Genomic DNA, 26,354 nt, shown 5'->3' on the forward strand with positions numbered 1-26,354 from the left:
CGAGGCTCACGCAGGGGCCATGGCATCCACGCGGTTGTTCGGGGCACGCTGCCTGCGAGGGCGTTAAGCCCTGATTTGCGATATTCGAGCATCTCTCATCTGCCTGCCCCGAAGCAGCGGAAGCCTGTATGGAAACGGGAGGAACGAGGCAGAAGGGGTCACATCAGAGTCCCACCGTCCTGACCCCGGCCTCGCAAGGTAGAGCCTCCCAGACGCAGTCGTGGGATTTCTGATTCTAGCTCTGCTCACGGAAAGGCCGACAGCGGTCAACCCGGGAGCCACGAGCACCCCACGCCCGGACTTTGTTCCGGGGACACGGGGCTCCGGGGGACGGCTGGCGCCCGGGGTGCAGAGGGACAGGAACCGTGGCCGGCACACGGCAGGAAGCCCCCGGGGGCTGGTGTCGCTGCGAAGCCAGAAGGGGCTCCCAATGGCCGAACGCAGGGTGACCTGAGCTTTGGTGAAGAAACGAACGGCAGAGGACGGACACCCGGCAGATCGGTCTCAGTCCACAAGTGCACAATGGAGTGTGCGTTTCCAGATCCGCCGACCGGTCACGTCCGGAGTGTGACGGGAGCACGTGGGCCGGGAAGGACAGTTTCAGCAGGGATGCAGCGCACCGAGCGCAGGGTGGAGGGAGGTTCCCGCGGGTGACCTCCCGGCCAGGAAGGCCAGGCCTATAGTATCACTGCTGGCGACCCCCGAGAACGAACGAACGAGCCGCGAGGCGTCGCTCGGTGGCTGAGGCCACCCAAGCCAACACGGGTCCCTGATGAAGTACTCTCACACCACGCAGGGCCGGCAAGGCACGGAACCTGAGTCTGACTCGGGACCAGGACCCAGCTGCCGACAAGACGACGCTGGCCCACACCTGAGCGTGCTGCTCAGAAGCATCTGGCCTGTGGGGCCTCTGCAGCGTCAAACCAGGTCTTCGGTGGTAAATCGTAAACAGAGGGGAAAGGAAGAGCCTGTGGGTCAAAAGAGACTCCAAACACGCATCAGATTTCAGGAAGACTGGCAGATCAGCCTGATGGGCAGGGGTGCAGGGTGAGCAAACCCTGGGACTTGGAAGACGCGGCGACAGAGGTCGGGCACGGCGGCGGCTCCCAGGACAGCGGAGGAGCCTGTGCTCGGGACGGGGAACGCCAAGGGACGTCCGGGGCGCCCACCAGGACCTACTTTCTGACCTGGCTGGAGGTTCGAGGGTGTTTGCTTTATAACAGTAAGTGTCCCGTGAGCACAGCGCCAAGGGAGGCCCCGTGTGCTTACCTGGGGGATAGACCAAAGCCACGTGGTCCCCAATGTTCAGTCTTGCCTTCTCCATCAGAGCGGCGGCGACCCTTTCTGCCCTTTTGTGCAGCTGGACACAGGTTGCAGTGCTGGTGACGGTGCCCTAGGGAAGCAGGCCCAACTCAGCACCGGGACGGCTGAGGGCACCTGGGGGGCTCATCCAGTAAGGGTCCAACTCCTGGTTTCGGCTCAGGTCATGACCTCGGGGTCGTGAGATGGAGCCCCCGGTGGGGCCCCACATTGGGTGTGATGCCTGCTTGGGCTGCTCCCTGTCTCTGCCTCTGCCCTTCCCCCAACTTGCTCACCCTCTTTGTTAAAAATATTTTTTAAGGGATCCCTGGGTGGTGCAGCGGTTTGGCGCCTGCCTTTGGCCCAGGGCGCGATCCTGGAGACCCGGGATCGAATCCCATATCAGGCTCCCGGTGCATGGAGCCTGCTTCTCCCTCCGCCTGTGTCTCTGCCTCTCTCTCTCTCTGTGACTATCATAAATAAATAAAAATTTAAAAATATATATATATATATTTTTTAATAAATTAATAAAATTTAAAAAACAGACCAGCTGCCAGCAAATGCCTCCTTCCCTCTGCTGACCAGGTCAGGGAGGCCTCAGAGCTCTTCTTAGGAAATTAAAAGTGCAGCTTGGTCTAAACATACTGCCCCGGAGCAGGCCCCGGAGCAGGCCCTGGAACAGGCCACAGAACAGGCCCCGGAGGACAGGACAGGCCCCAGAGCCCTCCCTTCTGCACTATGAGGCCAGGCAAGTCCTTAGGGCCCTAAGGTCAATTCAAACTCCAAGAAGGCTGACAAACCAAAAGAAATGCAGTTTCATGCGTGACTTTGGGGGAAGTCAGGGAAAAAGGCCAGAGCCAGTCGTCCAGGGGCTCCCCCTGCGCCCGCTCTGGGCTCTACAGCCAGCCGACCTCTCCATTCGCGGCTGGTGAGCACCTGTGCGAGGTCCCCACCGTGGGCCCCCTGCCTTGAGGAGCACAGGCCAGCTCAGGTGCTCAGACCACTCCCCACGCCGCCGCCCCCACCCCGCTCCCACGAGCCGATCAGAACCATGAAGCGCGTCCCTCCCGGAGCTGCGTCCCATGCAGGGCTTCCCGCCGCAGCCTCGGGGCAGCACCCAGCACCCGGTGGGGCCCGCCTCGGAGCCCCCGGCCCCCCACCCCTGCTGTTCTGATTCCCCGGTCCCACCCTGAGCTCACTGTATCCTGGCCGCTATCGTTATCGGCTGTCTCTGCACTTTAGAGCTCAACCAACCACAAACTAAGCGTTTACTGAACACCGTTCTAGATCTGCAGACACAGTGAGCAGAGGACACGGTCTCTCTTCCGGACCAGTTTTCCAGCAGGGAAGACGGACTTCAAGCATCCTGGGGGCGGGGTCCCCTGACTTAACACCCAGCACCAGAGAGGTATTAACAAATATATATATATATTTTTTAACAAATATTTTTGAATGATGAAATAGTGGGCAGGGATGAGCAGCAACAAAAGCTAGACCAGCATGTCCTAGGCCCACGGCGGCCCGCCCTCACCCGTGTCCAGGTGTGAACATTCTCACGGCCAGTGTGATGCATCTGAGTGAGGCAGCACCTTTACTGTTATTTAATGTCACAGTCCTGTATTTCGTCTGCTGGCCCAACAGTTGGATGTGAGGGTTACAGCACCTCCTTTCTATCCTAAGGGCTCCTGGTACGGTGTCCTCACATCACAACGCAGCCAAAATCATGGAATCTATACCAGGATCAGGGCAGTAAGCAGCATCTGTCATGTTAAAGCTAGAAACCAAAGTCTAAATTCCTAATTTTCACAAAATAAACATTTCCTTTTAGCTCACTGGAAATAAACATTTCCTTATGAGCACACTGTTCCTGAGAATTTCCCTAAGCACTGGATTGATGAAACGTCGCTGCCTGCATTCGGGGACAGCCGGGTTCCCCAGGCGGAGGACAGCAGGGGGCAGCGGGGGGCAGCGGTCCTCGGGGTGGGGGCTCGGGCACAGAGCGCGGGGAGCAGCCAGGATGGGCAGCAGGCTGGCCTCACCTTGGCGTTGAGCAGCAGGAACAGCGGGTGGTCGGGAGTGGTGTGCGCTCGCCACTGCAGCACATCAGGCAGGAACAGGAACTGTGCAGAGAGGCCCCTCAGTCTGCGGCCTGACCCCGGCGCCCACCTCGTGCTCCCGGGCACCGCCGTTACCTTCCTGGCCTGGTCGCTGTCCTCCAGGTGAGCCAGCTCCCGGCCTGAGGCCTGTGCGATCCTCTTCCCGGCAACCAGGTTCCCCACGATCATGGAGGCCGGCCCCACCTCTGGAAAACATTGTGGGGGGCAGGGGGTTCTGCGTGAGCAGCTGGCGGCCGGAACCCCTCTCTGGATGAGGCCCCTCACTCAGGAAAGCAGCCGGAGGGTCTCCCTCAGACACAAGCAATGCCACGCTGAGACATTCTCTGTCCGGCATACACCTGCGGGTACGCCTGGGCCTCAGCCACAGCCACGCACTCAGTAAACCGCGTTGTTTTACTGCAGTTCACATACAAAACATATTATGTGTTCCCGAGGAGGTATATTTTATTCAATGACGTTTTATGTGTTTAATAATCGGTGAAAGAAAAATGCGTATATACTAAAAATTTAAATGACCAAAAGAACCAAAGTAACAGTCAAAGCAGGCTCTGGAATTAGTCTTTACGTGTGTGAAATGAGGGAAGGGAGGGTGACCGTTTGTTGAGGTCCTCAGGCGTCAGCAGCTGGGGGGCTGGTCGGCCCTGGCACCGCTGCAGCTCCTCCGACTCCCAAGCTCCACGGCGGCTCTGGGACCTCATGGCTATTCCCAGGGAGCCACCCCCCCCCCCCCCCCCGCCCCGAGCCTCAGTGCCACACTTGCACTTAGTCACTGAGGTGCGTTCCAACGGGCAGGTGAAAACCACCGCACGGGTGACATGATCAAGTTTTCTCATCTGTAGCTGGGTTCCCGGGAGGCAGGAGGTGGTGACCACCTGGACGGCCCAGCTCTTAACCCCAGCCCGAGAGATGCAGGCCCCCAGGGGGCCGCACCATTTAACCATGAGTGTGGCTGCTGCCAATAGATGAGTGTTGTTACATACGATTCACCTGGTTGTTTCTGGCGAGGTTTGGGAAGGTTGGTAACACAGGTGTGAGGACACATGAGCACATTACATGGGTGCAGCATCCCCTCCAGGAAACGCTGTTTGGTTTCAGAAATGTGAATCCCTCCAAGAGGAGCCTTGGGCAAGGTGTTGGCAGGAACCAGGGCCAGACAGTACACGCCCACCTGGTGGATGCTGTCGATGGCCTGGAAGGGAACAACGAGACACAGGAGGCGGTGAGACCCGACCTGTTGCACAGCCACCTGCATGTGAGCGACACTGACCCGCTCACAGCTGGTAGAGGCGAGAAGGCTGGACACTGGTGAGAACGCTCAGATCCACAGACCAAGGAGGCAGTGATCTCTCAGTGAGACATCCTGTGAGACGGAAAACATGGGGAGACGTGTGTTCACTTCCCATCATCGAGCACGCACGTACTGTGTCTACGTGCACACACACATAAATGTGAAGCTCATATTAACTAAAGGAAATCAGATAAGCCAGCAAAGCCGTGAGGGCAGAGACCAGACTTCCCTGAATACATCTTGGCTTCAGATTGGACTTTGGAGCCTGGTATATGTTTTACATACAAAAAACCTGACATTTTAGAAAGCATGCCCTAACAACCGAAAGTAAAATAAAACAGATGAAACTCAGCTGAACTGGAATTAGGGAGGTAGCAACACCCCAGAGAGAGAGCATCTATTTAAAGTGCTTTAAACACCAAAATTTCATTAGTCCACCCCGATGACATACGCCCTATGGGCAAAAGGAATTGCAAAAACATGTTAAGCTGCTCTTGGAAATCTCACATGTCAGAGAGAGCGTAGAGACCATTATTTTGTGACTAGAGTGTGTAGCGTGGCCTGAGGCAGATGAGTGATTCTGTTGCGAGCTGGTGATGTCTGCAATTTTTCATTATGGGACAAAGAAGATCAACGGGTTAAGTAAAAATTCTGTGGTCTCGAATTTGAGCTGGGGCTAGCAGCATAAATTCATGATGTAGGTGCTCTTACAAACAGACATTATTTCCTCCTCTGTCCACTGAAGAAGGTCCAGAAACAGTGAATAAGCCAAAACACCCAGTGCCCAGAAGGTGGTCCCCAATTCCACATCCCCTAGGAAGTGACAGGGTCCCTAGGGTCCCGGCCACGACAGGTCTAGGATGTGAAACACCTGCCTTGCCCCAAGCATCTGAGCCTCCATGTCTCTGCTGTGGCCTCAAAGAATTCCAAGAATATGTCAAAAGGACTCAAGAGCCAATGTAGAGGGGCTCCCATTGACCACTGGGAAAAAAAAAAAAAAACTATAATGGACTGAATCATATCCAGTATGCTTGCATCCATTAGTTCTGAGTGGAACAAACAAAATCCAGCGGTCACTTTAAGAGGATTCTGAGAAACCACCTCACTACTATGCAATCGATCCTGCCTCCAGGTCCCTGGGTGACCAAGGAGGACACAGCTCTCAAGAGGACAGATTCTAGGGTGCTCTGGTGAGCCTTCACATCAAGGTGGCTCCGCTGTGAAGTCCTAGCAGCAGAGGCAGCCAGACATCATGTGCCACCTTCCAGGGGGAATTTTTGCCAGAAAACTGAACCTGAGTCTAATTAAACCTCCAGATCCAGCCAGTGTGCAGGAGGACTGCGGGGCCAAAGGTCTGTATGAAATGACACCGCAGAGGCACCCTCTTCGGAATTCAGGTTAAAGAAACACTCTGCACAAACAACTTGTTTGTATCCATGAACTAACTGCAAGAAAAACCACAGCAGAGGGGATCCCTGGGTGGCGCAGCGGTTTGGCTGGAGACCCGGGATTGAATCCCACATCGGGCTCCCGGTGCATGGAGCCTGCTTCTCCCTCTGCCTGTGTCTCTGCCTCTCTCTCTCTCTCTGTGTGTGTGACTATCATAAATAAAAATTTTAAAAAATTAAAAAAAAAAACCCACAGCAGAGGAAGAATCTACAGACCAAGAAAGCCTTAAAGACCTTGTCCCCACCAGGTACAATTTTTTTTTTACTTCATTTTGATCCTGAATCTAACAAACATTAGATAATCGGGGAAATCTAAACAGTACCTATATTTAGTTATAAGAAATTACTATTACGATAAAAATTCTGAACACAGCAGGGATGGGCAAACATACCTCAATATAAGAAAGTTCATAAAAAAAAAAAAAAAAGAAAGTCCATATTTGACAAACCCACAATCAACACCATTCTCAATGCTAAGAAGCTGAGAACTTTTCCCCTAACATCAGGAATAAGACAGGGGTGCACTCTCACCACCGTCATTCAACATGGAACTGGAAATCCCAGCCACAGCAATAAGGCAAGAAAAAGAAGCATCTGACTTGAAAAGGAAGAAGTAAAATCGTCACTATTTACAGATGACATGATCTTATATAAGGAAACCCTTAAGGCTCCACCAAAACCTGTTAGAACCGATAAACACATTCAGTAAAGTTGCAGGGAACACATGCTGTGTCTCTGTACGTTAATGAATGAACCATCAGAAGGAGAAATTAAGGAAACAATTCCATTTATAATTGCACCAAAAATAATAAAATAGGTTTAACCAAGGAGGGGAAAAACCTATACGACAAACTATGACATTGATGAAAGAAACTGAAGACACAAAGAAATACAAAGACACTCCCCATGCTCATGGATTGGAAGAATTAATATTGTTAAAATGTCCATTCTACCCAAAGTAATCTACAGATTCAGGGCAATCCCTGATTCCAATGGCATTTTTTTCACAGAACAGACCATTCTAAAATTTCTATGGAATCAAAAGAGAGTCTGAACAGCCAAAGCAAATCCAAGAACAACAAAGCTGGAGGCATCACACTTCCTGAGTTTGAATGATATTACAAAGCTACAGTAACCAAAACAATACAGTATTAGCATAAAAACAGACATACAGATCAAAGGTCTAGAATAGAGAGCCCAGAAATAAACCCAAGCACATATGGTCAATTAATTTATGACAAAGGAGGCAAGAATATGCAACAAGGAAAGGACGGTCTTCAGTAAACGGTTCCGGGAAAACTGGACAGCCACATGCAGAATGACACCGGACCACTTTTTCTCACATCATCCACAAAAATAAAATCAAAATTGGTTAAAGACTTGAGCATAAGACCTGAAACCACAAAACTCCTAGAAGAAAACATAAGTCATAAGCTCCCTGAGACAGGTCTTGATGATGACTTTATGGATCTGACACCAAAAGCAAAAGCAATGAAAGCAAACATGAATAAGTGGGACTATATCGAGCAAAAAAGCTTCTGCACAGCAGAGGGAGTCATCAACAAAATGGAAAGACACCCCACTAAACGGAAGAAGATGCTTGCAAATCATATATCTGATAAGGGGTTAATATCCAAAATATAAAAAGAACTCACACAACTCAAGGGCAAAAACAAACAATCCAATTTAAAAATGGGCAGAGGGGATGCCGGGGTGGCTCGGGACGCCTGGGTGGCTCAGCGGTTGGGTGTTCTGCCATCAGCCCAGGGCGTGAACCTGGGGTCCTGGGATCGAGTCCCGCATTGGGCTCCCTGCATGGAGCCTGCTCCTCCCTCTGCCTGTGTCTCTGACTCTCTCTGTGTCTCTCATGAGGAAATAAATAAAATCTTAAAAAAAAATGGGCAGAGGATCTAAATAGGCATTTTCCAAAGAAGACATACATGTGCCCAACAGGTACAGCAAAAGGCATCATTAATCAACAGGAAAAGGCAAATCTTAAAAAGTGAGGTATCACCCCACACCCGTCAGAGTGGCTGCAATCAACAGCCCAAGAAACAACAGGTGAGGATGTGGGGAATAAGTAAGGAGTGAGGAGCCCTCCTGCACTGCTGGGGAACGCAGGCGGGGCGGCCACCGTGGAGAGTTGAACGCAGAGCTGCCCTACGACCTGGCAATCACACTGCTCAGTATTTACCAAAAAAAAAACCCCAAAGACACTAATTCAAAAAGATAAATACACGCCTGTGTTATTTGTTTACAAGGGCTAAGGTAGGGAAGCAGCCCCAGTGCCTGCGGACTGACGCTGGACAGACAGGATGCGTGTGCACAGAGGACGTCGCTCGGCCGTAAAGCACCATGAGATCTCGTCATCTGTGACAACGTGGATGGGCCTCGAGGGTGGAACGAGGAGCAAAGTCAGTCGGTCAGAGGGAAACACACACCACGTGCCCTCGCGCGTGGAATCTTGAACCTGAGCTCACAGATGCAGACGACAGACTAGCGGCTGCAGAGGGGGACAGGGCGGGTGGGACGGTCGGAGGGTGCGGAGTTCCAGGTGCAGAGCGGAGGAGCCTCAGGGTGTCGCGACAGCCTGCTGATGGCGGTTAGAAACGCCGTGTCGTGGGGCGTCTGGGGGTCCAGTCGGTGAAGCGTCTGCCTTCAGCCCACGTCGTGACCCTGGGGTCCTGGGATCGAGTCCTCCGTCAGGCTCCCTGCTCAGTGGGGAGTGTCCTCCCTCTCCCTCTGCCTGCTGCTCCTCCCTGCTCACGCTCGCTCTCTCTAATAAGCAAATAAAATCTTTTAAAGAATACTGACTTGTACATTTGAAAAATGCTAACATAGTAAATCTTCAAAGTTCTCATCACAAGAAAAAAATTTGTGATTATGTAGTGATGAATGTCAACTAGATTCACTGTGGGGATCACTTCACAGTATACATAAACATCAAATCATTGTGTTGTGCACCCGAAATTACTATTCTATCGTAATTATGTCTCAATTTTTAAAAAATAAGTAAAAGAAATAAATTCTTAGAGATGTGATAATGACATTCTTTGTTTAAAGAAATAATAGGGACACCTGGTGGCTCAGTGGTTGGGCGCCTGCCTTCAGCCCAGGGCGTGACCCTGGGGTCCTGGGATCGAGTCCCACGTCGGGCACCCCTGCAGGGAGCCGGCTTCTCCCTCTGCCTGTGTCTCTGCCTCTCTCTGTGTCTCTCTTGAATAAATAAAATCTTTTTTAAAAAGTAAAGAAATACTAAAATCCATACAAATAAGATGTGATGTCTGCATTTGCTTCCAAACACTCCGAAGGGAGAAGGGGGCGGCCAAGCGGGGACACAGCCAGGACCTGGGTTGGTACGTGCTGAACGGCCTGACGGGAACATGGGGTCATTACGATGGTGTTTCTGAATGTTGGTGAGGCTGTTGGGGCCCAGAGTCCACGGCTTCCGGCCACCCCACACGACTGGCCTGCAGGTGGCAGGACAGCAGGGGACTTCTCAAACCCCACGAGCAGTGAACGTCACCCAAAGATCCATACACGGCTGCCCAGAGGTGTCCCCAAACCATGCCGAGGGCAAGAAGCCAGGCAGGGGCCCAGGAGCGTGGCTGGCTTTGCACAGAGCGTCCGTGGCAGAAAGGGAGACGTGCTGCGGCGCCCGTCCGAGTGGACACAGCCGGCCAGGGGCTCCCTGGGCTGGGGCGGGGGGCACCGGGTCACCCTGCCTGCCGCTTACAGGCGGGTTCATGGCACAGGTGAGTCACATGCCATCAAGTCAGCTGAAAACCACTCCCCGAACGGTACCTGTGGGTTGGTGCACCTTATGGCGTGTGCCTTTCACTCCCTTCCCCCTAAAATACTATGTTGGACTCTCACTCAGTGTTTGACGACATGAGCGCCCGTGCAGCACGGGGGAGGCGGCCCCGCCCAGAGCAGGGGGCAGAGGGCCAGCAAGCGAACGGCGCGTGTTAACGTCCTGCACGGTGCCCTTCACCTGCTCTGCTGGGCACCGTCGTGAGGCTGCGCTGGACACCCATGCTGCTGGGGTGCCCACAGTCCCCGCGAGTCCAAGCAATAGTCCCACTTACACCGTCCCCGCTGACGGGAGCTCCGGGACTGCTGTCCTAGGGCACCAACCGTCACACGGCATTAGTCGCAAGACAGCAAGCCCAAATCCTTTAGTGCCCACCATGTGCGGGCAGCACGGGGCGGAGGACGGTGGTGCCGCTCAGTACGTCAACCCCGCGGCCACGCGAGCACGACACGAGCTGGGCCGGCAGGGCTCAGGAGGAGGGGAGCCGACACCCACACGCACAGACTCCGCTGACCCCCGCCGGAGCGGCGGGCCGCCCGTGCCCACCTGCAGCACGCGGCTCATCCACTGGAAGCTGTCCTCCTCGGAGGCGTCGGGCCGCTGCTCCGCCACGAGCACGATCCGGTCGTCATGCAACACCGTCACGGAGAACACGGCAATCCTGGGGGAAGACAGGACAGAAATGACCACCCAGCAAAGGTCGGCCAACGGGCCACAGACACCCCCTCCCTGGACACGCAGGGCGCGGCCGTGCTCGCGCTGCCCGTGGAGAGCTGGCAGGCTGACCCCCCGGGGCTCCAGCAGCGCAGCTGCCACAAGCTCCAGTCACTGCGCATGGACGACTCCGGAGCAAAGTAAACCACCGGGCACAGATCTTCAAAGAAAACTCCCTAATTAGGATGTTAACGCGTGCGGCGCGCCGTGGGCGCAACAGTCTGTCCAGAGGTACTGCCGCCGTGTCCCTGGTCCACTGCCCCCTCCTCCCCCTGCTGACTGTGCTCCGGGGATCTCACGCTCTCCCTGTCCCCGCACTTGCGCCGTGGCCTCTCACACTTGCCCTTGGTCACCCTCTTCCCCTCTCAGACACTCCTCCACCCAAGGACATTCGTGTTACAACGCACAATTAGGGGGCAACCGGATGAACATAACATCTAAGTTAAAAACTCCCTTTGAGAACTTAACAGCATCGCTGCTCTGCCACCTTCCCGAGCCCCAGCCGCGGAGTCTCAGGCCCCCCTCGAGCCCGGGTCGGTGGACAGGCACGGACAGACCGCTCCTCGGACCGCCCCAGTCCCGCCCCAGTCCCGCGTCTCAGATGCGGCCCCCTGTCCTGTGCACGCCCCCCTCCCAGGACGCCCTCCTCCCAGGACGCCCTCCTGCACCCAGGACGCCCTCCCTGCACCCAGGATGCCCTCCCGCACCCAGGATGCCCTCCCTGCACCCAGGATGCCCTCCTCCCAGGACACCCTCCCTGCACCCAGGATGCCCTCCCACACCCAGGACACCCTCCCTGTACCCAGGATGCCCTCCCGCACCCAGGACACCCTCCCTGCACCCAGGATGCCCTCCCGCACCCAGGACACCCTCCCTGCACCCAGGACGCCCTCCCGCACCCAGGACACCCTCCCTGCACCCAGGATGCCCTCCCGTACCCAGGACACCCTCCCTGCACCCAGGATGCCCTTCTCCCAGGATGCCCTCCCACACCCAGGACACCCTCCCTGCACCCAGGATACCATTCTCCCAGGACACCCTCCCTGCACCCAGGATACCCTCCCGCACCCAGGACACCCTCCCTGCACCCAGGATGCCCTTCTCCCAGGATGCCCTCCCTGCACCCAGGACACCCTCCTCCCAGGACACCCTCCCGCACCCAGGACGCCCTCCTCCCTCCTCCCAGGATGCCGTGCACCCAGGGCTGCTGTTCAGATGACAGCCCTTCCTCTTTCCCCACCTCTCTTGATTTTTGCCTTTGAAACTCTTTTTTTACTTCTGGATAGTTCCCTCATCTGCCCTCCAGCTGGCCTCTCCCATTTCTTCCACCTATTGTGTGTGCTTCAGAACAGAAACCTCGCCACCCGGGCTTAGTTACCACATCCTCCTCCCAGGACACCTCCCTCCCAGCGAGGCCCCCCGCTAGCTGCGGCATGTGCTCTACCGGCTCCGGCTCTAGTTCTTTCTATGTCTTTAGCGAGCGAGCGAGCGCCAACAGGGGAGGTGGAGGCAGAGGCAGAGCCCGACGTGGGGCTTGGTCTCACAACCCTGAGGTCACCACAGAGCTGACTCTGAAGTCAAGAGTGACACTTCCCCGGGTGGGCCGCCCGGGCGCCCACACCCTACGTCGGGGTGGCTGTGGCGCTGGAAGCGGCAAGGACCATCCCTCACAGCCCACGTCACTCACCCGGCACCACCGCTCAGGGCGTGGCCTCTCGGGCTGGGCTTCCCCTCGGCCCCGTCAGGCCCTGGGCCCTGGCCCACCCAGACGCACTGCCCTGTGGACACCCCCCAGGTCACACACTGGCAGCTCCCCGGCACCGCCAGGCCCGCCCTGCCGCCTCCCCATGCCAGCGCCCCACACCCCCGGGGCGCGCATTCCCTGCGGCTTCCTTAGGGAAGGTTCGCAGGCGGCGTCGGGCCAGGCTCCGGGGCCCTGGCCTGAGCAACAGGGGCACAGGCCTGGGGAGACGGTGACACACGCAGCCAGCCGAGCAGGCCAGCGAGGACAGGGCCAGCCGCGGTTCCCCCGCACCCCCAGCCCCCCAGGGTCGAGGCCACGACGGGAGGTGCCGGCCTAACATATTCAGAAACGCAGGGCTGATGCCCACCCAGCAGCGACGCGGCCCCTGCGTGCATCTCACTGAACCTCAGCGGGAAAGAGCATGGACCTTCGGCGGTTCCAGAGAAACGGCCCTTGGCTATTTCTGTCTGCGTGTCTGAGTGTCTAGGAGCTGACGCGGGTGCTGCTTGGGCCCCGTCCTCAGAGAACCCGCGGCCCGTGGGCAGTGAGGACACTAAGGGGCTCCTGGCTGCAAATATCGTTCTTTCCTCCGTGGAGATTTTCTGACGAACAGGGATTTTTAAGGCTGTGTGTATTCCAATCACCCGGCTTTCCTTCTACCGCAGGCAGATGCTCGAACTTCGACAGAGAAGGGACCTAGAGCCACAGCACAGGGGCCCGCAGCGCATCACCTGCCTCTGTAGACAAACTTCATGGGCTCCACGGCCAGCGCGGTGGCCACAACGTCGTCCGCGTTGTGTCGACGAACTCCAACCACCATCAGCCCGTCCAGCTTGCCCACGACAAACACCAGGTCGTCCTGGAAGCAAGGACACGGGTCAGGACTCGGGCGCCGACGGTACGCACAGCACATGCGTGACCACGGACGGGAGGGACCCACCGCCTCGAGCAGGGCTCCCCGCTCGGCCCCGGGGGCGTTCGGGCTGCCAGCCCTGTGTCGTGGGTGCCGCCTCGCATAGTGCGGGATGTGGAGGGCACCAGGCCCCTCCCTGGGCTGGGGGTCGCCTGTTGGGAGGCCCGGGTCCTGGCAGCAGAACAGACTCACCGGCCCGACGAAGCCCAGCAGCCCCGTCCTGGTGAAAGGCCGCTCAGACACGGGTGCCCCTCCTGCCGTGAGCGGGACAGTCTGCAGAGCAGGGAGGGGACGGTTAGGCGGCGGCGTGTGGACAATTAACCACCAGCCAGGAGAGCCGGGGATCCCTGGTGGGGAACAGGCTGCCCCACGGCCGGGTCTCTAGGGCCCCGTGCCCGGGTGGCCTGTGATCTCCTGCCCCCCCCCCAGCCCCAGGCGCCCCCCAGACTCCTTCCCACCACCCGGAGCTCCCGGGCTGACCCTACGCCCAGCAGGCTGCGGACTAGGGCACGGGCCCACGCCGCAGGGACGCTCACGGAGCGCAACCTCAACACCACGGTCGGGAAGGCGCGGACCTCAAAGACACTCTTAGTGATGCCGAGCAGCCCATAGTACGCCGTGCCCGTGGCGCTGGAATGGACACATATTTCTCCAACTTCGTCGGTCTTACAGAGATAAGGGGCACCTTCTACCTTCACGACACACACGTCCGCTAAAGAGAGAAAAAAAAAACCCTCAAAATCATAAACGAGAGATACAGTCACACGGGTGACTCACAAAGATCACCTGCTGCTACACCTGCAGCTTCAGAAATGATGCGCCACACGTGCGACACACTCCTCCGAGTCGCAGGACACGCGGGGCCCACGCTGTGGCCACGGGCAGGTCTCTGCTTCCGTGTAGTGCGTGACCAGAGCACGCCGCAGCTCCGCGCCCGCAGCACCGGGGTCAGGGGGCAGCACCACTGGACAGCCCTGCCCGGGGGGTCCACGCTCAGCCTCCAGGAGCGGGCGTGGGCCGGAAGCACCCGTCAGACTCAGGGAGCCTGTGCTCACCTGGCACCACCTCGCCCAGACTCTCAAGTTTTCTCAGACACACTCCCACCTCCAGAGGCGGTAAGCGAGCGGACAGGAGGGGCGCTCACGCACACCGCAGGCCACAGGCAGACACCACGCGGGGGTGCACGTTCAGGTGGAGGGGCTGCGCGTGTGCACGTCCCCATGACGGAGCCCTGGGCACACGGCAGACACGCACGGCCCACGGCACAGAGCCACCACCCCTGGGCTACACGCCAGGGGACACAGCCCAAGGCACACGCACACAGGACACACCAGGCAGCTCTGCAGCGGTCATAGCTCACAGATGCCGTGAGAGCGGGGTGCACACTCACATTTGCACACATGCACACACACCACACCCGGGGGAGCTCTTGCACACACACCCAGGTCTAGGGGAGAGCCCTGCACACACCCAGGTCTAGGGGAGCACCCTGAAACACATGCATAGGGTGGGTCAAGACAGCTGTCCACGAATCTCAGGAGGGCCCGCATGGCAAGGAAGATGCTGGAAGCTGTGGTCACCACAGGGAGGGGCACCCTAAGAGCTGTGTGATCAGAATATCCCTCACTCACAACTGTCACTGGGCCGGGCTCAGGTCTCAGTTTCCCTCTGGGACACTGCACACAGAGCTGCAGGCAGGCTGCTCCATCACCCCCTCCCTGTGGCACGGCCCATGTGGCTCCGGGGGCAGGAGGGTCCTTGCAGGCCTCTCCTGGAACCCACAGGAACTTCTTGGAGCCTCCAGGCTCATGCTGCTGACGTGACACATATGCCATAGCCTGAGGACAGACCCCACCATCAGGCTGCAGACACCCGCGCACTGCGAGGTGTGAACGCCTCCGTGTGCACAGCTCGAAGCCTTGCCTGCGTGCAGTCAGAGCTCCATTTCCCAGACCCTGGAGAACCACTAATCAGGGTCAGAGGGCACGAACGTACCCTTGTAATTTTGCTCAACCTTAAATTTAATACAAAGGCAGGCAAAAAACTGAAAAAAAATTAAATTAAATCCTCAATTTACATAGAAAAGCACTGTGAAGAAGCTTTGTACTTGAGCGCTTGCAGAGCACTGGCACGAAGCCTGGAGCATTTATGACACCTGGTATGTCGACCAGCTGCAGGGCCGGACACGCTCCAGCTGCGTCTCTCACCTCCAGGGAGCACCTGGCCAACGTCCTGAACGGTAAGAACCGACAACTTTTCTTCAGTATCAACTCTGATCACACCAAAACTGAGACCGTTCATGGAGAGGACAGCTTTCCTGGGTGGAGGTCCTCCCAGGTCCGGCGGCCTGGAAGACAAAAGCAGAGTAGCTGACAGGGGACAGCCATGCCCGCCTTGCCTGCAGAACGACGCTGCACCAAAGCCCCTGCTCTGCAGCCTCACCCTGCGAGGACACTGGCCGCACGACCGAGGATGCTGCGGCATGTCCGCCCCACGTGCCGCTCTGCCGGGGGACCTGCATGCTCCTCCCACCCGGAGGCAGGCTGGAGTCCCTTCCTGCATCTGGGGGGCCTGTGGCAACAGTCTAAGTGACACCAGGTGACTTCCCTGGTCATAGAGGTGACTGAGCCTCCAGCTGCCGGGGGCCCTGGGCAGCCCGGTGTGCAGAACGACACGCTCGAGGAGCCTGGGGCCGCCCACTCGTCCAGTCCGGACGCCATCCAGCCGCAAGCCAGCCCCGCCCCGGGAGCCCTTCCTAAGCCCGATGCGGAACGCAGTAGAAATACAGTGGCCGCTGCCAGCAGGCGGGGGGTGAGGGGTCACACGGCCGGAGCTGGGACACTGAGAAACAGAGGTCAGTATTTTCTCCAGTAAGAAAAAGCAGACTGTTGAGCAAAGGAATGAGGAATACCTCACGGTTCACGAAGGATAAAGATGTTACTTTTCTTGCTAAGTTAATAAGACCTTAAGATTATCGAATAGTTGCACATATGAAAGCACAGGCTGCCCACGAACACGCTACTGTAACACAAGACAACCTCCGCTAATTTTCTAACAGCTGAGTGAAGGGTAGAAAATTCATGCAGAGACTCAGCCAGGGGCACAAGGTGAGGCTGCTGTGGACAAGAGCCCCAGAGCCGACGAGCGGTGGCGGGAAGGGGAAGGCGGCCTGGAGAGGGAGGAAGCGCCGAGATGTTTCTCCAGGACGGCTGGCCCAGCAGGCACAGAGCCCCAGCCAGGGCCTGCAGGCGCGGCGGGCGCCAGGGGCCCCTCGGGGCCGGGAGGAGCTCTGGGCGGCCCGGCCCTGCTTACAAAGGTCAGGGAGGAAGAGGAGCACTCAGGGCGAACAAGCTTGTGGACGGCGAGAACCAGGGGCATGGCCCCGGGAGCCGCTTGCCCCCACGTGTGGCACAAATCCAGGCTGGCATGGGACAGGCGGCCAACATGGGACGCAGGGCACGGGGATAACCCATATGGGCTGCCCCATAACCATGCTCACCCGCCTGGGGAAGCGGCCTGCTGGAGCGCTGCTCAGGGAACTCTGCTGCTCAGACACAGACTGACGGGGTCTGGGCCCAGGGGTCCAGCTGTCGAGGACGACGACCACCTTACCTGCGGATGGCAACTGTCAGCGCCTCAGGAGAAGTGGCGCAGGGACAAATGACCTCTGGCCTCAGGCCTCTGGACTGGAAGACATTGAGGAACGCGTCACAGGAGGATATGGACCCTGCGTCGGACAGAGAGTCGTGGGTAAGTGCAGGGCCGGCGGGGGCACGCGGGAGTCTTGGAGGGGGGCTGTTGCCATGGAAAACATGATGCGCTTTGAAACCACCAGCACTTAAGAGCCGGCAATCCTCAGGGAAGGCCTACGTGGAAGCCCTGTGCCCTGCCCTCGCCCCAGCTCCTCACGGGGCCGCTGAGCAGGAGCTGCCTGAGGAGCACTTACGGGGTCAACTCGCTCACTGCGAGGCCCAGGGGCACGTGGTCACCCCACCCGCCCCCCGCTGTCCCCAGGCTGCCCCCTGCGGCTCCCCCAGACCCCAAGCACCCCGCCGTAGCAAGGCCGGGGTAAAGCTCAGGCTGGGCACCAGCGGTGGCAGGGGACACGCAGGACAGCCCAGCTCACTCGGGGCCAAGGGGCCTGGAGGGCACGCGGACTGGCAGGCTCTCAGGCCTGGGGAGGGCTTCCCGTGGGGAGTGAGGCGGGCCAGGTGAGGAGGTGCTGGCGGCGGGCAGAGCGGGGGCCCCATGGGGGTGTCTTGGAAGCAGGACGCAGGGCCCTGCTGGGCCAGGGGTGGGTGGAGGATGGCAGGGCACCCTCCTGGGGGTGGGGGACCCAGGGGCAGGGCTGCTAGGGCCTCCCGGACGGGGGACCAGGTGCAGGCAGCTTCAAAGAAAAAACAGTGGCTCACGGCTGTTAAAGCCTCCTACCCGGTCAAGGGCTTTGTGCTGCACAGAAGCCCCTGCAAAGGTCACCGAGCCTCCCCAGAGACGCCTGTGGCAGGCTTCAGCCAGCCGCCAACGTGCAGCCACGCTCAGACCCCGTGCACACAACCCAGGGTGCACAGCGGCACACCAGGGAGACCCCCCGGGAGGTCGAGCGGGTCTCTGGGGCCACAGGGGCCAAGGACGGAGGCTGGGACAGTCTCCCAGCCCATGTCTCCAACCTGGCCGTTTCTCAGGGTATCTTCTGTCCATAGTGTTAAGTCTGCGTGTAAGTTCAGTGCCTGACAGACACGCACGAGCTCTGTGAGCCCCCGGGAGAGGGTGTGTGCCACGGTCCAGTGCAGCACACATGCGGGCACAGGACACACAGTGTGGTCTCAGCACGTTCTGCTCCCACCTCGTCCCTCCCACGTCAGGCCTGCAGGACGCAGCCACGGCCTCGCCCACGCTCAGCAGGGCTTACTCACAGGGGTTAGCGCCGTCGGCCACGATCAGCATGCGCAGGGAGCTGAGGCTGACGTCCCTCTGACCCCGCTGAGCTAGGAGAGACCAGTGCATGTCGCGGGACTTCACCAGCGCGGCCCGGGCTGCAGATGGGGAGCACAGACGCGCCTGGCGTCACGGCCAGCGGCACCCCGCGCCTCCCATCGGCCGGCGTGCCGAGGGCAGACGTGCAGGCGTGTGCCCCAGCCACACGCGCTCGGCAGCCTCGGCCTGGCGCTCTAGGCGCCCGCACCCGCTGTACTTAAGAACCAGCTCCGAGTTCTGATTCCGACACAGAAAACTCAGGTCTGCTTCCAAGCGGGACTTCCTGGGGAAGCTCTGTCCTGCCCAGCAGCGGCTCCCCTGCCCCTCCCGCCCCTCCCTGAGGGCCGACTCACGCAGCCGGGCGCTGGGAGGACGCCAGGACCTGAGCACACAGCCCTGGCCCCCGGTCCTGGCCGTGCCCAAACTAGTGTGCGCGCCTGCTCCAGCTGCCCTCCGTAAGACAGAGTCAACGGAGCCAGCCAGCATACAAGGCTGCGCCCGAGAGGCAGCGGCCCACCGTCCGCGCGCGGTAATGGCACCGTGTCCAGCTGAGGCAGCCCCGTGGCCTGTCTACACTGTCCTTGGAATCAACAGCTCTGCTACTGGTGGCTTAACCAGCCAGAGCTTCAGATTAAAACCATCTCCACGCTAAGAACTGGGAGTACTGAGGTAACTGTAAAGAACATTTCAAGAGAATAAAATCAGCAGCCTGTGGCCCTTGCAGAAGAGAGCTGCCACGGTGCCGCCCTCCACAGAGGATGCCCGGGCCGCGTGCGCGCGTCAGGCGGCGTCCACGACCGGTCGCAGGGCTCGCGGGCAGGCGCGCGGGCAGTCAGGGCTCCTCAGCACAGGTCTGCACATCGGCGGACACCTGATGAAGGATGAGTCAAACGACGGTGCTGTTTCCTGTTACCTTTGTACGAACACACTTTCTGAATCCAGGACAGCGGGTTGACCTTCATCAGTGCGTAGGGGATGCTGATGACGTGCATCCTGTTCATGACGCTCTGTGGAAGAAACGGAAGTGCTCAACGGACAGGCCCGCTCGGGCGCAGACAGCAGGGGCCACACCGCGCCAGAGAAGGCAAAGATAACACCAGCGCCCTTCTCATGATGACACTCCAGGTAAGGATTAATTACGTCACCTAAATTGGGGTTTGGTGTCATCTATTGATACGAAGCCCTAGGATCCCTCAATTCCAACAATTAGGTCATTTAACATACAACACTCACTGTTAACACTCCATGCCACAGACCAGCATCCCTTTTGAAATCCAGCACATTTGTTAATGTCTCAGCTGAAAGTGGACAAAGATGGTTAAACCGCTTGTGACCCTCTTCACAAGTCATGTGCATTTTCAAAGATACTCTGAGATGAATACACGACTGATCGACACGAAGAGCTCTAGGAAACATTCACAGCATTTCCAAACACCATGCACCAGTTAATCGATTGTCTTGGTTTTCTATTCAAATTAGCAGAAACACTCAGAGGCAGGTCATACAATTTTGGATGAAGACAGAGCCGCGCTGATCACTAATCTGAAAACATGAGAAGGCCCCTGAGTGTTCCCGAGCAGCCGCTGGAGGCTGGAGGCCCATGGCTGGGGTGGCCCTGGGGCCTCGTCAAGGAAGCTGCTCCTCCCCCCTGCTCTCCTCCAGGATGGGGGGCGGGTGCGAGCCTGTGCTCTGCAGGACCTGGCTCCAGCCCCTCCAAAGCACAGCAACCCAGGAGCACCCACAAGATAGACTCCGACGTGAACACAAGGCTGCTGCGCTCTCAGCCCGCATCTCTGCTAACTCGCTCCCTCTGCCAGCGAGGCCCAGTGACGCAGGATGCACACGTGGCAAGAGGAGGAAACCATGTGACTTGATTTAATAGATCTGATTTTCAAAAAATCATTTCAGGCCCTTGAGTATACCTAAAATCGTCCTCCAGATCTCCCCCTGACTTTTACACACCTGTATTTTACTCACGCAAATACACCATTCAGCTTACTTTCTAGTTTTACTGGATTCTAATATCGTTATAGCAGGGAAATGACCGTGTATCCTTTTTTTTTTTGTTTTTTAAAATAATAATTCTCTAAGTTAAATATGATATTGAACAGTGTACAGAGGGGACAGCCACCTACATGTTACCAGCGGAAAATCTATGGCCTTTCAGATTCCGTTTGTGTATTTGCATGCACAACAGTTTAGTCAAAACCACAGTCATAGACAACAGTGATAGGAAAGTGGGTCCCCTAGGATAGTTTTCCTTTTATTTAAATGCAAAATACACGGTGCCTCAGCTATGGCACAGACTGCTCCGCCCACCAGGCATAAATAAGTGCTAGTGTATGAATTTCATGCTCCATAAAATCAACACACATGAATTTGCCAGAAATGACCCTCAGTGGGGCTCCCATGACCTAAGAGCCACGCATCCAGCACAAGCAAAGGGTGCCCTGAGCCCCGCAGCCCCCACCCCGGGGTCCCCGGGGGCCTGTGTGCAGCTGGAGGAGCCGCCCCACGCCCTTACCTTCTGAGTAGCCGCAAGCCTGCGTCAGAGCCCGGCACTGTGCCAGCAGTGATGCATGGGACACCGTGACCCCCACAGTGCTGCCTTCTTTGCTGGTTTTATACTAAAAGATTTCAAGGAAAGAATCCATCATGTGATTTCTGGAGGTCACGGCAGACAGAGGGCAGCCGCCAGCCCTCACTAAGCGCCCCGGCGGAGCGGAGCACGCGTTACACCCAGAGGAGTCGGGGGCTCCCCGGGTCTGCTCGAGCCGTGCGTGCAGGGTCCCCCGTAACCGCTGCCACCCACCCCCAGCAGCCAGCGGGGAACCATCAGAGGAGTGAACCACGTCTGACTGAGCTCCCCCATGACCCTTTCTGTTTCTGGGGTGAAGATAAAACAAAAGGTCCGTTTAAGCCTGGGATCAAAGTAAGTGGCAGTTTGCAGCCTTCAAAGAAACAAGGGCTGTGCCCCAGCAAGAGGAGGTCATTACCTCGATGTAGGCCGTCCCGGCCCCTGCGTCCTGTGCCTGCGGGTGCCAGTCTTTGGGGGGCTTGGTCAGATGCTTCCCGTCGATCACCAGCCAGGTGAGCGGGGGCCATCCTGGGAGAGCACAGACAGGGCACCCGGCCCAAGAGACTGGTCAGCAGCCTCCGAGCTGAGCCACCCACCACACGGTCACTGGCTCCTGCACACCCGGGGGGTGAACGTCTCTGTGCTGCTCACTCTGTATCAGCTTCTATTAATTCAGTCGGTGCCTCTGACAGTGACGACCAAACTGCACGGCACAGGTCTACACTCCGAACCCGGGGATGTGCAGGGCAGCCAGATGGGCAGCCCCTGGAGGAGGACCTCACTCCTGCTGGAGACCCCTCACCCCTGCGAGGTCCACCTGCCCTGAGCGGGTGCCTGGGCACCGCAGGCCGACTCCCCTGTGCTCGGGGGCCTACCTTTGAAAGTCGCCACCTCTCCAGTCTGTGCCTTGGGCAGGCCCTTCTGACAAGCGTCCGTGGTCAGGGCCAGGGTGACGCCGCAGCTGCCCAGCAGAAAGCCAACCTGCTGGCTGCCAGCGTCCTACAGAAAACACAGGGAGGCGCTCATGGGGCCGTCAGGCACCCCCCCTCCCGGCCCCCCACACACCCAGGAGGGCGAGCCTCGTCATCATTCGCCCTCATAAGCTTCTATGACTGAATCCCATATGCGGATAGACTGCATTTTCATGAAAATAAAATATAATCATTTTTAAATTGAAATGGTATATTTTTGTAATGAGATATAAAGTTCTGGATGATGGGCCAATTTCTCAGTGTTTTCTTGCAAATGACATTTAGCAGCATTTTAAGAAACTCCAAAAGTAATGGCATGGAAATTTCCATTTAAATCATGTTTAGAATTTATAGATTAACGTGGAGGGGCCCGACCTTTGACACGATCACTTATTTCCCATGGAACGCATGTGTCCTTTCAGTCAATGCCTCTTTCATACGTGCTCCCCAGTAACGTTTGTCACTTTCTTCTTGCAAGTTTGACAAATCTCTTGCTTTTTTCTTGAGAATCTCTATAGTCAAATATTTGCTCATCGTGTATTATCCTTTCAGATTTACTGGTTTATTTCCAACTTCACTTTGGGGATTCTTGAGTATTTGTTGCTGATAACGCTCATTTTAACCACCTGATAGGGTACAAACTCTAATCCTCTAAAGTACATGCCTTGTCTACTCCTAAAATAATAATTTTTTTCAATCATCAGATTACTGACATTTATACCTGAAACACCTGCACTCGTCCTTTGTCAGTAATAAAAAACAGCAGGTGGATAGAAAGGCAAGCTCCCATCCTGCACGTTCAGAACTGTCACCGAGAAGTGAGCTACAGTCCATCCCGGTGCCATTTATTCATCCCCAAGAAACAAAAATCATTATTGATAAGCTGTGGTTTTGAGAGACAGTTTAACAAAATCTTATCAAATCATAAATTCTATTACTCAAGGACAAAGGGCCACCACGTGGGCTGAGACGTTCTCAGAGGTGACGGAACAGCTCTCTGTAGAGCTGCGGGAGACCCTCGCCAACGAGACACGCGAGGCAGAGGAGCTGCCGGCCACGGCACAGCACGGCACGCCCCCGACGCCCTGGCCTGCCGGCAGCCCCTCCTCTCTCTGGGCCGCTCCCGTCCGCCAGGAAGGCAAAACGAGACCCAACGAGTCTGTGTGTCGGCTTTGGAAGGGAACCCCGCGGCCCCGAGCGAGCGAGCGAGCTACCTTTCTCGTTAACGGCACCTCTATGGGGACAGGAACCAGCTCTGCCAGCAGACACCCATAAAATGCCACCATGAACATCACGGGGTCACTGTTTGGAAACACCAGGGCCACCTGCAACAGTACAAAGGAAAACCATGAAACCCCTTGCGGATGACGCAGTCATCGCAACGTTCACAATCTTTACTGAGTAGAGGGATTTGGACATTTTAGACGATCTAACAGCTTTTCAAATTGAGTTCAGAAAATGTCATTTGGAGGTTAATTCTCGGTCCTTAAATTTCCTCATCTTAAATAGTTTTTTTTAAGGCTGTGGTCTTTATTCTACAAGCGACCCAATAATTTCGAGTGTCTGTGCCTGAAGGCAGTCCAGCACGGCTGGCGGGATGGAGAGCTGGCTCCGGGCGCTCCCCGTCTGGCAGCTGCAGCTGAGGCTCCCCAGCGGCGCACAGCTCCCCCATCTGTCAGGCCAGGCGAGAAATGCGCACCAACACGCGTGGGCACGGAATCAAATTATACCCAAAATATCTTCCAGAAGATACGATCCTAAGACCAAAGTTTTAATCCAACAGATCCTCAGTCACGACAGGGAAGTGGGGGGCGGGCACCGGACACCTCCGCTGAGACCCCCACAACCGCTCCTCCCGGGGAGCCCCTCGGTGGCCTGTCTGGTCCCCAGGCTGCCACCGTTTAAGTTATGCGCTCTATTTTATTCATCTCACACTTTCGCTTTTATCAAGGACATTTTAAAAACACAGAATTTAAGATGAAAAAAGTACCCCATACAAAACCCCATGCTCCACCCTTCCCCACTGCCCGAGGGACCCCTCTAAAAGTATCTCACATCTTCCTTTTGCTATTTACTCTCTTATTTTTAAATACTATGCTTACACTGCTATATTTTCATTTTTTGAAAATGTCTCAGTATCAATTTTATTTCCTATGATTGTAGATGAACACCCAGCCCCCTACAGTCCGTCTCTTTCTTTTCCCCCATCCTCCCAGGTGTCATTTCTTACATCGGGTAAAATTAAAAGCTATTTACGGAACAACGTTTTATACGCCCCAAATATTGTAATCAGTGTAATTGAAAGCATGAGTGCTAAGTCAGGATGGTTAACACTGGGCCCTGGAGAAGCCCAAACAACGGCTACTAACAACTACTCGATAAGACAAAGTTTAAGCTACACCTAAACTCCCTCCCCCAGGCCTGGAAATCCAGTTTCTAACAAGCTGCTGTGTTGGAAAGGGCAAAGCTCTCCTTTAACAGCTGATGTTAACAGAGGTTGTACGAGAACTGTGACCCACGGCTTCGAGACTAGATGTTTGGTGTAAGAACACTCTTAGAGATTTTGTTAGAAGAGCTGTGTGTGTTCACATTCATAGACTGTTCATCACAGGACGATGAACTCTCCAGCACACCTGATAATCAGCTCGTTCACTGGGATCCTGCTGATCTTTCATATTAACCTAAGATGTAGATTCCCTCATGCGTCAAGAAGGGTATCTGGAAGTCTCTGTCCTTGCAGGAATCTTTGTTAAGAAAAATAAACGAGTGATTCTGTGAGTCATTTTAAAGCACATGAATCAGGAATTCTCACAGGTTCGCTCTAAAGCACAACGTATCAAGGACCGTTCTCGGACTGTGCATGTTTTTACAGCCAAGTACCCATCTGCCGCCGGTAACGGTACCACCACCCTGACATGCTTTGCCTCCTGCGTAGCCGCTGGCCAAGCTGTCCTCACGCGCTCCGCCCGATGTGCCCGGTACCTTTGGGAAGTGTGTTCTAAGTGACCAACCAGTCTCCTGGCTGCCCAGTGCACAACCCTCCGACCCTCGGCCGCCCTGCGCTGCAGCTCGCTCCTGCCCCCACCCCGGAGCCTCCCAGGCTCCCTTCTGCCCCCCAGTCCTGCTCAGTTAGTGTCGAGGACGTCGCTGTGGGCCCACTGCGTCCCCTGCAGGCCCTGTCCCTTTGAGGCGGACTCTCTCCAGCTCCGGGATGTTGAGGGGCAGTGGCCACCACTCAGAATCCTCTGCTCTACCCCCCTCCTGTCCAGAACTCCTACCAGCTGGTGCTGGACTTCCTGGACGAGGGCTCGGCTTTGCACTGTCCTCCCCACTTTCTAGCTCTCGGTCTTCCCCACAGGCATCCTTTTCTTGATTTATGGAGCAATGTCTTCCCTTAGTTCTCCAGGGATATTAAGACTAAGTTTTTAAAAACTTAATTTTCTGTATATGACTTTCTCTCACATTTGTTTCCTCCTCCTCCCTCCTTCCCCCTACATTCCCCCTTTCTTCTTTTCCTTTTCTTTGCCCGTTGGTTGCTTTCCTTCGTATTCTTCAAATGTCCTTGGTGACTGGCTCTATCTGAAGAGAGTCCCTGGGAGGCCATCTGACCGCAGGCAGCCTCTCTCACTAGGGGTTTCACTGCGAGGGTCCCGTGCTCCATCTTGGACGTTCGGGAACACCTGCCTTCAGTCCACCCAGGGCCATGCTCACCAACAGAACTTCCTGTGGGGCTGGGGTGACTGAGGAGCTACATTCTTCATTTCACTTAATTTTGGTTAATTTCTGTAGCCCTGTGTGGCGACTGCCAACAACGCTGGGCAGTGTGGTCAGTACAAGGAACAAAGAAGCCTCGAGCCTCCTCCATGCTCTACCCCAGCCGTGAGGAAGGAAGGCTGCTTGGCCACATGGATGAGAGGAAGACATGAATTTTCTAGTAAGGGCAATGTTTTCTCATCAAATGTCAGCTTTGGGGACCTAAGATTTATTAACTTCAATATTTTTATTAAAAGCAGTAGATATGAAGTCCAAGAGGAAAGATGTTGCAGAGCCACTGGATGGGCAACGAAGAAGCATGAAAAGAACCATTATCTTACGTACATCATAGTCAACCTTTTCCATATTTAATATTTCTTCTTTGCTGACTTTAAATCCCTTGTATTAATGCTGCAAGTCTAACCGACGGATGGAATACTGATTCCAATGAGACATATTTTTAGAGTCTGCTTTTGCTCACTCCAGGAAGTTATATTCTAGTTACTTACTCTGTCTCCAGGGTTAAGTAGTGGTTCATTCTTACTAGTCAGTTTATTAAGTAGAGTATAAGCTAGTTTTAAACTCCGACTCCAAAGTTTGCCTAAAATAAAATAAAAATACTAAGCAATGTAAAATTTAAGAAACTAATAATTAACATTTTAATGTAGCAATCATAATACCCCATAATGTACCACCACTCTATTACTGGAAATTCAGGTAATTTCCAACTGATAACTATTT

General features: G+C 56.0%; 1 protein-coding gene across 6 annotated transcripts in view; it reads right to left on the reverse strand.

Moving 5' to 3' along the window:
• DIP2A (disco interacting protein 2 homolog A) overlaps nt 1–26,354 on the reverse strand; it is a 90,071-nt gene that overhangs the window by 14,244 nt on the left and 49,473 nt on the right. For all 6 annotated transcript variants that reach the window (XM_072738510.1, XM_072738509.1, XM_072738508.1 and 3 more), the window contains 18 exons: nt 26,123–26,214; nt 23,075–23,185; nt 21,765–21,888; nt 21,308–21,417; nt 20,836–20,938; nt 19,545–19,609; nt 19,225–19,318; nt 18,251–18,370; nt 16,950–17,064; nt 15,545–15,684; nt 13,913–14,049; nt 13,530–13,610; nt 13,156–13,283; nt 10,513–10,627; nt 4,404–4,605; nt 3,492–3,601; nt 3,339–3,419; nt 1,270–1,393 (listed from right to left, as the gene is read on the reverse strand). In XM_072738510.1, the coding sequence (XP_072594611.1) occupies nt 1,270–1,393; nt 3,339–3,419; nt 3,492–3,601; nt 4,404–4,605; nt 10,513–10,627; nt 13,156–13,283; nt 13,530–13,610; nt 13,913–14,049; nt 15,545–15,684; nt 16,950–17,064; nt 18,251–18,370; nt 19,225–19,318; nt 19,545–19,609; nt 20,836–20,938; nt 21,308–21,417; nt 21,765–21,888; nt 23,075–23,185; nt 26,123–26,214 (2,052 nt within the window). The remainder of the gene's footprint in view (nt 1–1,269; nt 1,394–3,338; nt 3,420–3,491; nt 3,602–4,403; nt 4,606–10,512; nt 10,628–13,155; nt 13,284–13,529; nt 13,611–13,912; nt 14,050–15,544; nt 15,685–16,949; nt 17,065–18,250; nt 18,371–19,224; nt 19,319–19,544; nt 19,610–20,835; nt 20,939–21,307; nt 21,418–21,764; nt 21,889–23,074; nt 23,186–26,122; nt 26,215–26,354) is intronic.

Source organism: Vulpes vulpes, chromosome 15, assembly GCF_048418805.1.
Source record: "Vulpes vulpes isolate BD-2025 chromosome 15, VulVul3, whole genome shotgun sequence".
In the NCBI taxonomy this organism is placed as follows: Eukaryota; Metazoa; Chordata; class Mammalia; order Carnivora; family Canidae; genus Vulpes; species Vulpes vulpes.